The 12,001-nt window shown below is 38.8% G+C and overlaps 1 protein-coding gene across 12 annotated transcripts in view; it reads right to left on the bottom strand.

Moving 5' to 3' along the window:
- Unc80 (unc80, NALCN channel complex subunit) overlaps window positions 1-12,001 on the bottom strand; it is an 86,703-nt gene that overhangs the window by 50,427 nt on the left and 24,275 nt on the right. For 10 of the 12 annotated variants that reach the window (XM_076821601.1, XM_076821600.1, XM_076821592.1 and 7 more), the window contains 2 exons: window positions 11,215-11,357; window positions 876-905 (listed from right to left, as the gene is read on the bottom strand). The exons of 1 other annotated variant lie outside the window; for it this stretch is intronic. In XM_076821601.1, coding sequence (XP_076677716.1) covers window positions 876-905; window positions 11,215-11,357 — 173 coding nt within the window. The remainder of the gene's footprint in view (window positions 1-875; window positions 906-11,214; window positions 11,358-12,001) is intronic. One more of the 12 variants, XM_076821594.1, reaches the window with a different exon arrangement.

Below are 12,001 nucleotides of genomic sequence, written 5' to 3'. Positions count from 1 at the left end.
GGACAGTTACAATTGACAACTACGTAACTGTAATTGGTCTGCGCAATTACAATTGTAATTGTAATTTCCCTGCAATTGCATTTGGCAATGAGAAAGCAATGAGGTCAGTAAAAATTAACGATTACAGAAAGCAATTCATAACTGAATTAACAATTACATTTCAATCGTAATTAGTAATTAGATTACATTTTGCTGAAATCTGCTGTACGTGTTGCGAGCATAAAATTTGGCAAACCTGCCCGCTGAGCGCTCGTCAATATTTCTACTTGGATTGTTCCTGTATCGGTGGCTGTACAAATTGACCTTAAATTATTAGACAGCGTCTACTAGACATTGTATACATTATTAAGTGTATATTACACTTAACGTTTGTGTATCTCGTTGCGTACCGTGAATATTCCTCCCCTTGTGGAGGATTCTGTTTTAGAAAGCATTGAGCTTCACAAACAGCAACACATAATTTGCAGGTACATACACGAAAAGTAAAATAAATTTTTGTTGCTGTACAAGATATACACGCGCAATAAGGAATACGCGTGTATACAAAATGTGCAAGTAAAATAAACAAATCATTATTATTACATGGTGACCTAAGTTTCATTATGTCCTGTGCGTGGTAGAATTCAAATTACACAATATATACACAGTTAATATTGGTAGTGAAAGAACGTCTTGGAAGTGTTTGGAACGGAAATGCACGAGAAGTGATGTGTTTAGGGTGTCCGTTGTTTCTTGCCAACGTGCCGGGGCGGCTAGGGCGTGGGGGTGTGTCTTAAGGATACTTGTGCGCCCTACCGGAAGCAGGAAGCTCGTAAAAGAAGCGTGTAAACCGAGCTGCGGTACGAAACTTCCTTCGAGTGATGTTGATGACTTACCCTCCCGCGGTCAGCTCGTTAATCAAGCAGCTGAGTACGAGTTCAGGTGTGAAAAGGCGAACGAGAGAGAGAAAAGACACACATAGAGAAACACATTACGCATAAGTTTTAACGATGGGCTTATTAAATTTATGCAGTGTTCCAAAAATTATGTTACAGATGAAAATAGGCAAAGCCATTACAGAAGTATAAATTGAAGTTCTGCAGCGTTTTTCAAACTGAAAATTCACTTTTAACGTGTGGGGTGATTAACCTACTATTGCCAATTAAATGGGAATTCCCATGTTTTATCGCAAGCCTGTAATATAGTGTAACTAATTTCTGGAGAATATGTAAAAATCAATTTAATATCTTGTTAGTTTTGAATGAATGATATGGAACCGGCGTATAGAAATTACGTAAATTGGCGGACTGCTTAATAGCTGCACTAATTAGGATTCAATGTAACACTTGAGTGCTAACCGGATAACAAGGAATTTTCACACACCAAATGCAGTGCCGCTCGGTTATAGGCTCGGCTAGTCGGGACCGAAAGCGATCCCTTATCCGGGGTATGGTAGCATATCTGTCAACGCTTGACTGGGTTTTATGGGCAACCTGGTCGGCGATAAAACCGCGATTAGTTTTGTCGCTTGTAGTGAGTCATGCACTACTGACAATGAGATTTTCACGTTCTCTATTCTTCATTGCATCTTTGTAAAAATGGAGAAAGGAATTTTATTTCATCGCCTCCGGCGTAACCATAATCCCTAAAGCCTCGTCCCGATTACGCTGTCCAACAGCCGTTTTGGTCAGTAAAATTCAATAGCCGTTTCTTATAGATTTTCTTGCGCTGAAAACGCGTCCGTAAACCGTTTGTCGCCATTACCCTCAGTTTTTGAGAAATTCGATTTTGAAAAAAAACCGAAAATTTTTTAAACAGTTATTCGGTTGCTTGTCGCGTCAAATTATTCTATAAACCCTCCCGAATACAGCGATATAAGTTGTTAGTGCACTATGAACATTTAAATATATTTAAACAACGATCAAAGGGAAAAGAACGCCCGAAATTCACCCACTTTTGCAGATATTTTAAATTTATTTCTAAAACTAAGGGTCTAGGAGAAAATCTGACTACTCCACGCGACGCGGCAGATATTTTTCCTTCGGAAAGCATCAACAGAATTGGTAAGTCACTTTTTGTTTTCAATACAGAAGCGAAATAGTTTGGCAAAACGGCGGGGTAGTCAACGGCGGCGCGCGATATACTGCCGCTCGGCGTCACACAATCGCTTAACGCGCGTGACTACCACTGTCGACGGCACACGTTTTGCCAAACTCTTTCGCTTCTGTATTGAAAACAAAAAGTGACTTACCACTTCTGTTGGTGGTTTCCGAAAGAAATTTTTCTGCTGCATCGCGTGGAGTAGTCAGATTTTCTCCTAGACCCTTAGTTTTTAAAATATATAGCAAGGTATCTGCAAAAATTGGTGCATTTCGGGTGTCCTTTTCCCTTTGATCGTTGTTTAAACATATTTAAATGCTTATAAATCAATCATAATTTATATCGTTGTGTTTGCGAGGGTTCATAGAATAATTTGACTGAATAACTATTACTGTTTGAACACAAAAGATGTTCAAACTCGAAAATTTGCATTTTTTTTAAAATCGAATTTCTCGAAAACTGAGGTTGGTGATAAACGGTTTGCGGATTCGTTTCCAGCGCAAAAAAAAATCTGTAAGATACGGCTATTGAATATTACAGAACAGAAAAAAAGTTCAATTTTGTTGGACAGTGTTAGCCAAGTTACTTGACTTCCAGTCGCTTGAATTCAAGTAACTTGAAACTACTTTACCAATGTGAACCTGTTATTCACTTGACTTGAAATATTCTTTCAAGTTTCTTCCAAGTTTCAAGCGTAGTAGAGAGTCTTTCAACTTTTACTTGCCTTGAAATACAGGTTGAATAGTGTGAACGTAAGTACAAGTGTGAACTTGAAGTTACTCGAAGTAAGCTGATTGCCTATTGTTTTCGAAGAGTGAGGTTATAATCATAAAGCAATGACCGTTTACTTTTAATAATTTTTTTTTAAATATTTGTAATAACTCATTCGTAATTCTTTCCCTTGTTAGTCACAACAATCCAGCAAAACACCACCGTTTTTTGACGCTATTTTAGATATCTACTTGCTTCAAGTAATCTTTAAAGTTTCTTGAACTGACACTACTGAACAGAAACTTGAAGTGAAGTTTACTTGAAAACTCAAGAGCGACTTGAAAGTCAAATTAACTTGACTAATGGAGAACGAGGCATACAGCATATTCTTATGGCCGGTTGCGCACAATGGAGTTACTATAAACACTTGGGGACCGAGAGGAATAAACTTGGAACTTGTACATATATATACGAACGAGACTGGGCCTGACACTTGCGAGAAACAGTTCGGAAGATTCGACCTCTGGTGTCGCTGGCGAGCACTAACAGTCACAATCCCATGTGGGGCTGGGACGTGACAACGAGACCAATGGATTCTTGAAAAATTTCCTAATGAAAATGAGTCCAAACTCTACTTTACTCGCTTTACCGGCTCGGTTTGGTGTACACGATACGGACTTTTCGCTATCCCCACCACTTCTGTCTCACTCTTGTCCGGCGAAGGATAGAGCGAGATGGAATGAGAGCGAGCGAGGACGGTACGAGACAGACGACGCGTTGATGGTTTTGTCTCGCTCCGTCTTTCGGACGCCTGGCACTCTGTCCTTTACGTACGCGACGAGCGTGCGCGATGGACGCAAGCGCTTACCGTGAGCCGGGCCTGCGTCAAGATTTTGCGAAGCGGTTTTCGTGCCCACGGTAAGCGCTTGCGACCATCGCGCACACCCGCCGCGCACGCAGTGTTCCATCTCGCTCCCCCCTTCGACCAGAAAGAAGCGAAAAACGAACACTCGGAATTAGGGTTCTGTTCACGATACGGGCTCAACGCCGGTCCCGACCAGCGAGCTGCTAACGAGGAAATACTGTATTTGCTACGATACTGGATACAAAATTGATTTGCAGATTGTAGAAATTATCCCACTCGAACCCCGTTACAAATGGTTCGAATAGCGCTATGTTCAGTCTCATTTTCATCAGGAGAATTTCAGCAATTCATTGATACAAATCTTTTGAAAATCTAATGGAACGCCTTCACGGTCGGTCATCTACTAATTCAAATTTAAATTTTCATATTGTTCATTATATTTTTAAAAGAGTAACATCAATGATTGCTGAAGTTCTCTTGGTGAAAACGAAACCAAACACGGCGCTATTTGAACTGTTTCCAACGGTATTCTACTTGAATAATTTCTACATTCAGCAAGTCAATTTTGCATCCAGTCTCGTTAGAAATACTCCGAATAAAGTAGAGTTGGGACTTATTTTGATCTAGAAAATTTCAGAAATTTATTGAAACCATTTTCACGAAGAAACAATGAGAAACAGGAGATTTGAAAATTTCAGTAATTCATAATTCATTTCGAGCGAGGAGCTTATAGCTTCGGTTCTCAGACGTCGAGAACCTGGGTGCGACGGTTCTCTGGCCTACCTCATAAAAAATGTGGGGAGGATGATCGGCGAGCTCTTAACCGAGCAGAATATCCGAGCCTTTACCAGGGCAGTACTGTACTTTGTATGCTAAATACGTGAAATGAAAATATTAATAGAGATGACAATTTAATGCAAGTATAATAGTTTCACCAAAGATCAAAGTTTATCATACTACTAGCTTAAAGTTCCCGACGTTGCCCGGACTTCTTAAATGTATCTCTACATAGTATAAAATAAAGTTCCCGGTAAGCGTCTGTTGCGGCCCCCACCACCCCATTGAGCATTTTCGAGGAATACTTGACTATACTGCATTCCACTTTAGAATAGACTCGTTCCGCGCAAGGATACACTCTTGATTGGTAGGGAACTGGCAGGGAAAGTGCTACGACCAATCGCGTGTGTCAAATCCGTGGGAGCTGCGCAGATCGGTCGCAAATCGGTATGGGCGTAGGTCTACTCTTGTATGGAATGGAGGACAAAATCGTCACTGCTCGGCTTCCTTTTGTCATAGGTTAATGTTTCATACTGATTCTCGAGATTAGCTCGAACAAACAACCAGACGCATACCAGGGACTTTATTTTACATATACTATGTAGAGTTTTTCAAAAATTGTATAAATTTCATTTTTAAAATCTAATTCGTCCTATGCTTTCTAATCTACGTTTTTTTTTAAATTGAATTTTAAATGGGCTAACATTATTATAGAATAGAAGGAAAGCATTTAAGTTTCTAGATGAACTTTCAATGAATTTTATATTAGTGAAAATCGCATACTGAAAGTTCTTGATGTGATACTGGGTACAAAAAGACAATCGTTCAAAGAAGATTCCGCGAGATTACACTTTTCAATTTTTTAATTTATATTTAATGAACGACAATTCATATTGAAAAACGATACACGATTCTTCTATTTATGGTTTCAGAAAGAATTTGCATATTCACTAATGTAACGAAGTTTTCAGATACTTTCCATAAACTTTCGGTTAAAGTTTAAAGTGACCGTCAGTGTTGGGTAAGAGATACGAATATATATATACAGGGTGTTTCACTAGAGGTGGTAATCCTCTTAGGGGGTGTTTCTACAGGCCAAAATAAGACGAAAGTGTAGAATTAGATTTTTTAATATCGCGCTTCGTTTTCTGGAAAAGTGACTTTGAATTTTAGTCAAATACGCGTGCACAGAAGTACACTTTTAGGCGCCTAATTTGAGGTGTCCGTCTCCGATTGCTTAGACTTTCGTATATGTTTTAGAGGACAGAAAAATAACAATTATGTTTGCTTATTTTGGCTCGTTTGCATATTGGGGGGTGAAACCATTCCTCAAAGTTCATAAGAACAGGTATCAAAGTTCCTATTGTTAGTTTAAAGAATATTAAAACATTGTATTGAATAAAACTTGATATAAATACTTGATATACCCAATGTTAAAATATTCCTTAAACTAACAATAACAATTAAACTAACAATTTTGTACCTGTTCTTATGAACTTTGAAGGGTGGTTTCACCCCTTAAATATGCCAACGGGCCAAAATAGAAAAACACGTATTTGTTATGTTTCGGTTCTCTAAAACATATCTGAAAACCAAAGCAATCGGAGGCCTACGGAAAGCGCGACGCGTGCCCCTCAGGTGCTAAAAAGTATACCTCGGCGCACGTGCATTTGAATAAAATTCAGCCAGTTTTCCCGAAAACGAAGGGCGCTATTAAAACATTTTATTCTATAATTTCGTCTTATTTTGGCCTGTAGAATCATTCTTTAACAGGTTTGACCACCTGTAGTGAAACACCCTGTACATAATTTCTTACAAATCTGCTAGATTTGAAGCTGAAATATCAATTTAAAAAGAACTCATTTATATTGTCTTATTGGAATGATTAGTTGAAAGATGTTTTTACTAAAAACGAAAGAAATAGATACTTCGAAATTTTAATAGAATTCAAGAAAGGACATATGATAATAATAACGTTGAATTCAATGCACTGCTAATTTATACTATTTGTATTGTGACACAGACTATATCATGCTAATAAGTACCTATCTCTTACATTATCCATAAGTACATACCGTAACACAGTGCCTACATATTACTATTATACAATATTGTATTTATTGGAACTTTAGAAAAAATCTGTACTTTAACTAATACGATCACCGTATTTTAAATAACTACTACTTAATTATTAGACTACTTAAAATAATATTAGAGATTCAAAAGCTTTCAACAATTCTTGATAATCACCTAAAGAATAATGTATATTTACCTTTGTCAGTAACTGTTCATAAGAATTTAAATTACTATTGTTTACAATAATTCTTGAAGATTCAGCTACAATGTACATAGAATAAATATGCCAGCAGTGTAAAACTATAAGCTCAATGAGACAAGAAATATATAACTATATATTGCTCTAATTGTTGCTAACATTATACGAAAAAATTAATTTTGGTATAAAAACGTATAGGTATATTATATTAAGCAAGTCTTTGCGTGGCATAGACGTGTTTTCACGCCGCGCCGTGCGATTTCCACCCTGTGCAATGGGGTGTTTTTCAAGCCTATATTTTCTGGAAAGCATCGTAAGTATTGTTTGAAAGTCCCCGGACGTTTGCTTTGAAAACAAATCGAGCTCGAAATTCCCTTCGTACTTCGCTTTTGCCACGACCGCTCTTTCACTTGGCAGTCGAGCCAGGAATGAATCATCTACTGACGAAAATTTAAATTTCTGCATTTTCTATTAGATCTTCGTACAAATATTACCAATAGATTGGTGAGAATTTCCTGACGAAAATGAGTTTAAACTCGACCTCCCTCCGATTATTCGTAACTAGCTTTACTACTAGGCTTCGCCTGAAATTTAGATTCTGACCTTATAAATTTTTTTATTATTTATTTATTTTTTGTGAAAATAGTCACATTCCTCTAGATTAGCTAGACATAATGAGCTGGGACACGTTTCGTGACCCCAGAGTTTACTGTTCGAAAGTTTTTAGGCGACAGACAAACACACAAACAGTTTCTGCTTTATATATATTAAGATCATAGGTACATGATGTATAATAGGTCTAGGGAATTCAGAAGTGATTCACATTACTAATTAAATATAATCCAAACGGGGTCGCATTTTCACTCATCTTCGTTAGAAAAACCTCGCCAATTTATTCGCAGTACTATCACGAATATCTAATTGCAAAAATAGAAATTTAAATTCTCATCAGTGTGGGCATATGTACTTTCAAAGCGCGGGTCGAACTGGACAAAATTTTCTCGACAGAAGTGACTGTCAAAAATGCCTGACCAACTTGAAAGCAATATCCCGCCCAACAATGCTACTCAGAGTGTCAAAAATATCGTCACTACCCAACACTGATTATAGACTACATTTGATGAGAAACCTTATCGGTCTAACAAAACGCTTGATCTTTATTGCATACAGCTCAAGCGAAACTACGTACGTCCTTCTGTAAGAGTACTTATCTTAACTTGATACTTTAACCCTTTCGTTACGAGTGCCGACTATTGGGAAATATTGTGAGAGCGCCATCTACTAAAGTAACCTCTGCAATCGGGTCAACCGCGTTACAGGACTGGTGTCAGACAAGTATTGAAATATTCCAATAATGTTTTTGTCATTAAATAGTCTGTTAAATTTTACAAAGTCGCTCATCAAACAGTCGAAATTCCCAATACTGCCAGTAACAGGTGGCAACTAACCCGATTTAGACTGCTTTAATTTTCGCCACCAGATGGCGTAGCGGAAGTAAGAAAATGCCAATAGTCGACACCCATCCGACCAGTGATGCCAGAACGGTGGGTTTTGTCCCATGGCCGCTACCACCACTCCACGACCAAGCGTACCCCCTCCTAGCGTCCGTACCGCAACACACAAGCATACCCGTCCCTCCATCCGTGTGCCGTACGCGCTGCCTGGCCACCGCTCTCCGGCGAGAATTCGTTTTCCCGACATCGAAGCGCTTGGCGCGCAAGCGAAAAATCAAGACTTCAAATCCCGGTGCGGATATTACTTTTTTTTTTTTAATTATTCACTAATTTCTCTTTCTATATTCTCAGCAGACTAAAGGCTTATAAACTATTAATTTACTAAGCATTTTCGAAGCTTGATTTGCTGCTAAAGTGCGATCCTCTTTTGGCTTGTATCGCACCACTCCAAGCGTAAGTACCCTACCTTCTGTCAGTGTGCCGTACGCGCTGCCTGACCGGCGCTCTCCGCCGAGAATTCATTTCATCGAGGTTTGAACCTCAATGCAAATTATTTTCTAACTTCTCTTTCTATATTCTCAGTAGAATAAAAACTTGAAAACTGTTAATTTACAAAGAATTTTTGCAGCAGGCTAATGTACGGTGTTAGTCTTCTGCCTTTTGTATACATAAACAGAAATAATTTCTTGAAATGCTACTTACAAAATAAGCGCCGTTCTAGGATGGACTCCTTAAAATTCACGTCACAATGAGCAGTTACAGAATCGGGGATTTCCGTTTCAGGTAAGCGAGCCGCTCGCTCCGCTTTTACGGTAAGTACAATTTCAAGGAATTATTTCTGTTTATGTATACAAAAGGCAGAAGACCAACACCGTACATTAGCCTGCTGCGAAAATTCTTTGTAAATTAACAGTTTTCAAGTTTTTATTCTACTGTGAATATAGAGAGAAGTTAGAAAATAATTTGCATTGAGGTTCAAACCTCGATGAAATGAATTCTCGGCGGAGAGCGCCGGCCAGGCAGCGCGTACGGCACACTGACAGAAGGTAGGGTACTTACGCTTGGAGTGGTGCGATACAAGCCAAAAGAGGATCGCACTTTAGCAGCAAATCAAGCTTCGAAAATGCTTAGTAAATTAATAGTTTTTAAGCCTTTAGTCTGCTGAGAATATAGAAAGAGAAATTAGTGAATAATTAAAAAAAAAAAGTAATATCCGCACCGGGATTTGAAGTCTTGATTTTTCGCTTGCGCGCCAAGCGCTTCGATGTCGGGAAAACGAATTCTCGCCGGAGAGCGGTGGGCAGGCAGCGCGTACGGCACACGGGTGGAGGGACGGGTATGCTTGTGTGGTGCGGTACGGACGCTAGGAGAGGGTACGCTTGGTCGTGGAGTGGTGGTAGCGGCCGTGGGACAAAACCCACCGTTCTGGCATCACTGCATGCGACGACCTGTGTGCACGGGTGCCGACTATAGTCGAAACCCATGCGACAACCTGCGAACACCGAATATTACCGACGTGCACACTTTGCGGCGCGCTGCCCCGTTCAGTGGCGTCACTCCAGCGGAGCGGACTGCCGTAACGAAAGGGTTAAATCCTTTACTATTCTACTGCAGATCCATAAGCACGAACATACACACGAATTCTCAGGGCTATTCCGATTCTCCGAAATTTTTTAAATTTCGCAATGATATTCGTGAAAAACTTACACGAGCATTGCACGAGGATCGGACCACCAATTTTTGCGTACAGTTTGTGCGTGTTACGTAGAATTATACATAGTATAATACGTACCTATCAAACGCGGCGAATGCACTACTTACAATTTTGCGAGAAAATATATTACAAAGTTTCGCCTTCACCAGATTTTGTTTATGCGGGTATACAGGGTGTTTCAATTAACTTTATCGCTTGAAATATTTTTGCGATATTTAAAATTTCATAAAAATGTTTCACTGAAAAAAATGCAAAGTTGACTTTCGTACCTTATTAATCCCTCCCAACAGAATTAAACTATTGATACCACACGCCGGCACCCAACCAACTATGCAAATTTTGTGGGAAACATTTTTATGAAATTTTAAATATAACAGAAATATTTCGGGGGATAAAGTTAGGTGAAATACCCCGCATACGGGGTGAGGCACGAAAAGCAGAATACTTTAATATCTTTGTTAAGATAGAGGAAAATGTTATAGAGCAAATTTGCACTATTAAGTGGATAAAAATCCCATACTACCCTGACGCCCGCGAGAGATTCCCTTGTGGAGGCGTCGGGGTGCCTTTTGAAGATTTTCCCAAGTTAAAAAAACTTTATAATTTTTTTTTTATAAATTTTTTTTAACTTGGGGAAATCTTCAAAAGGCATCCCGACTTATTCAGAGCGGAATCCCCTGGAGGCGCCAAGGTAGTGTGGGCTTTTTACCCATTAAACCCCACGGCCGCTATGAAATTTTTAATAATTTTATAACACCTATTTACTTATTTTCGACATAGATCCATCGTGCCAAGACTCATCAAAATCGGTGTCTACCACATGGTGTCCTCCCCTTGTTAGTATGGTGTCTAAAATCACCCCCTTAAATTTTCTCCCAACAGTAGTCGAACACCCTGTATGCATGCAGAGAAGTTTATCAGGCCACTTACAGTTCAGTATTATGCCACTGAATTATGGTAGCGTTCTTACACTTTTATGAAGTTATAGGTATGCATGAACAAGATTTGGAAAAGACAGTATTTTGAATTCGATTTTTCTCGCAAATTTGTAAACAGTGCACGCTGCGAGAGCGATATACAATTCTACGTGGTATGCAAACTGTGAATGAAATCGGTGATCTGAATCTCGTTAGGTGAAGTTCCTTGTTTGGTGAAGTAGTAAATGAAGAAAGAAATATTGAAAGCACAATGCCGAGCCAAAACCAAGGTATGTGAGAACGCGGGTGTATGTAGGTACGAACGAACGAGAGGAAATTAATTCAAAGAGAGGAATGTTCTATGAAGTAAAATATCTTGATATAGGTACGGTTTGCATTTAGCTGGAAACGGTAGTGCGTACCTTAAACTTGGCATGCTTTTTCCTTTTATTAAATTCGTGGGGTGCTTCATGTGACTGACATCTTTTGCCTCAAAGATTTTCGAAGTGGTCGAAGTAGGTCTCGTTAAATGATCGTCCCCTGTATCGAGAGATCTATGGCTATCCTGGGAAGAAAACGAACGTCTGTAACTATTTTCAATGTCTATTTTAATAAAGACTATCGACCATTCATAAATATCGAGAAGAAATTAATTATTCTACTTTTAAAAAACGAAGCTCAGTGTTAACAGTTATTGTACATGGGTATTATTGTTAATCAAATGAATTTACTATGTACTGGAAAAGGAGCTTGTTACAGATTACAAAGCAAACTTTGTATATTTCACTATTCGTAACGTAAAATTAATTCCGTTTTGGAAGTTCCACTTCAAACAAAGCCTGCTATAAAGAAAGATGAACTATACTTGTTTTATACAGTCATTATACAAGGTGCGGCCGAATAATGTGTATAAGCGGACGCGAGATGATTGTTCATGAAAAACTCAGACAAAAAGGTAGAATAACATTTTCTCATCCGAGGCTTAATTATCGAAAAAATCGAGTTTGAAAATTGAGTAGCAGATAAATTTTAGTCATAGACTCGCAAAGCCCGGATCATATTAGCATATTCCCTATTCGTGTATAATATCGTCGTGATAGATCTGTTACGTAAGCAGACTCAACTGTGACCGTTTAACTCTTTCGGGTGTCTGGAATGGACGTGATCCGACGTGGTCACTGTTTCCTGCAATGGTGTGATGCAGCCGAG

This window comes from Andrena cerasifolii, chromosome 10, assembly GCF_050908995.1.
Source record: "Andrena cerasifolii isolate SP2316 chromosome 10, iyAndCera1_principal, whole genome shotgun sequence".
NCBI classification, from domain to species: Eukaryota; Metazoa; Arthropoda; class Insecta; order Hymenoptera; family Andrenidae; genus Andrena; species Andrena cerasifolii.
The sequence above is the reverse complement of the archived record's forward strand: the minus strand, read 5'-3'. Positions and strand labels throughout refer to the sequence as shown.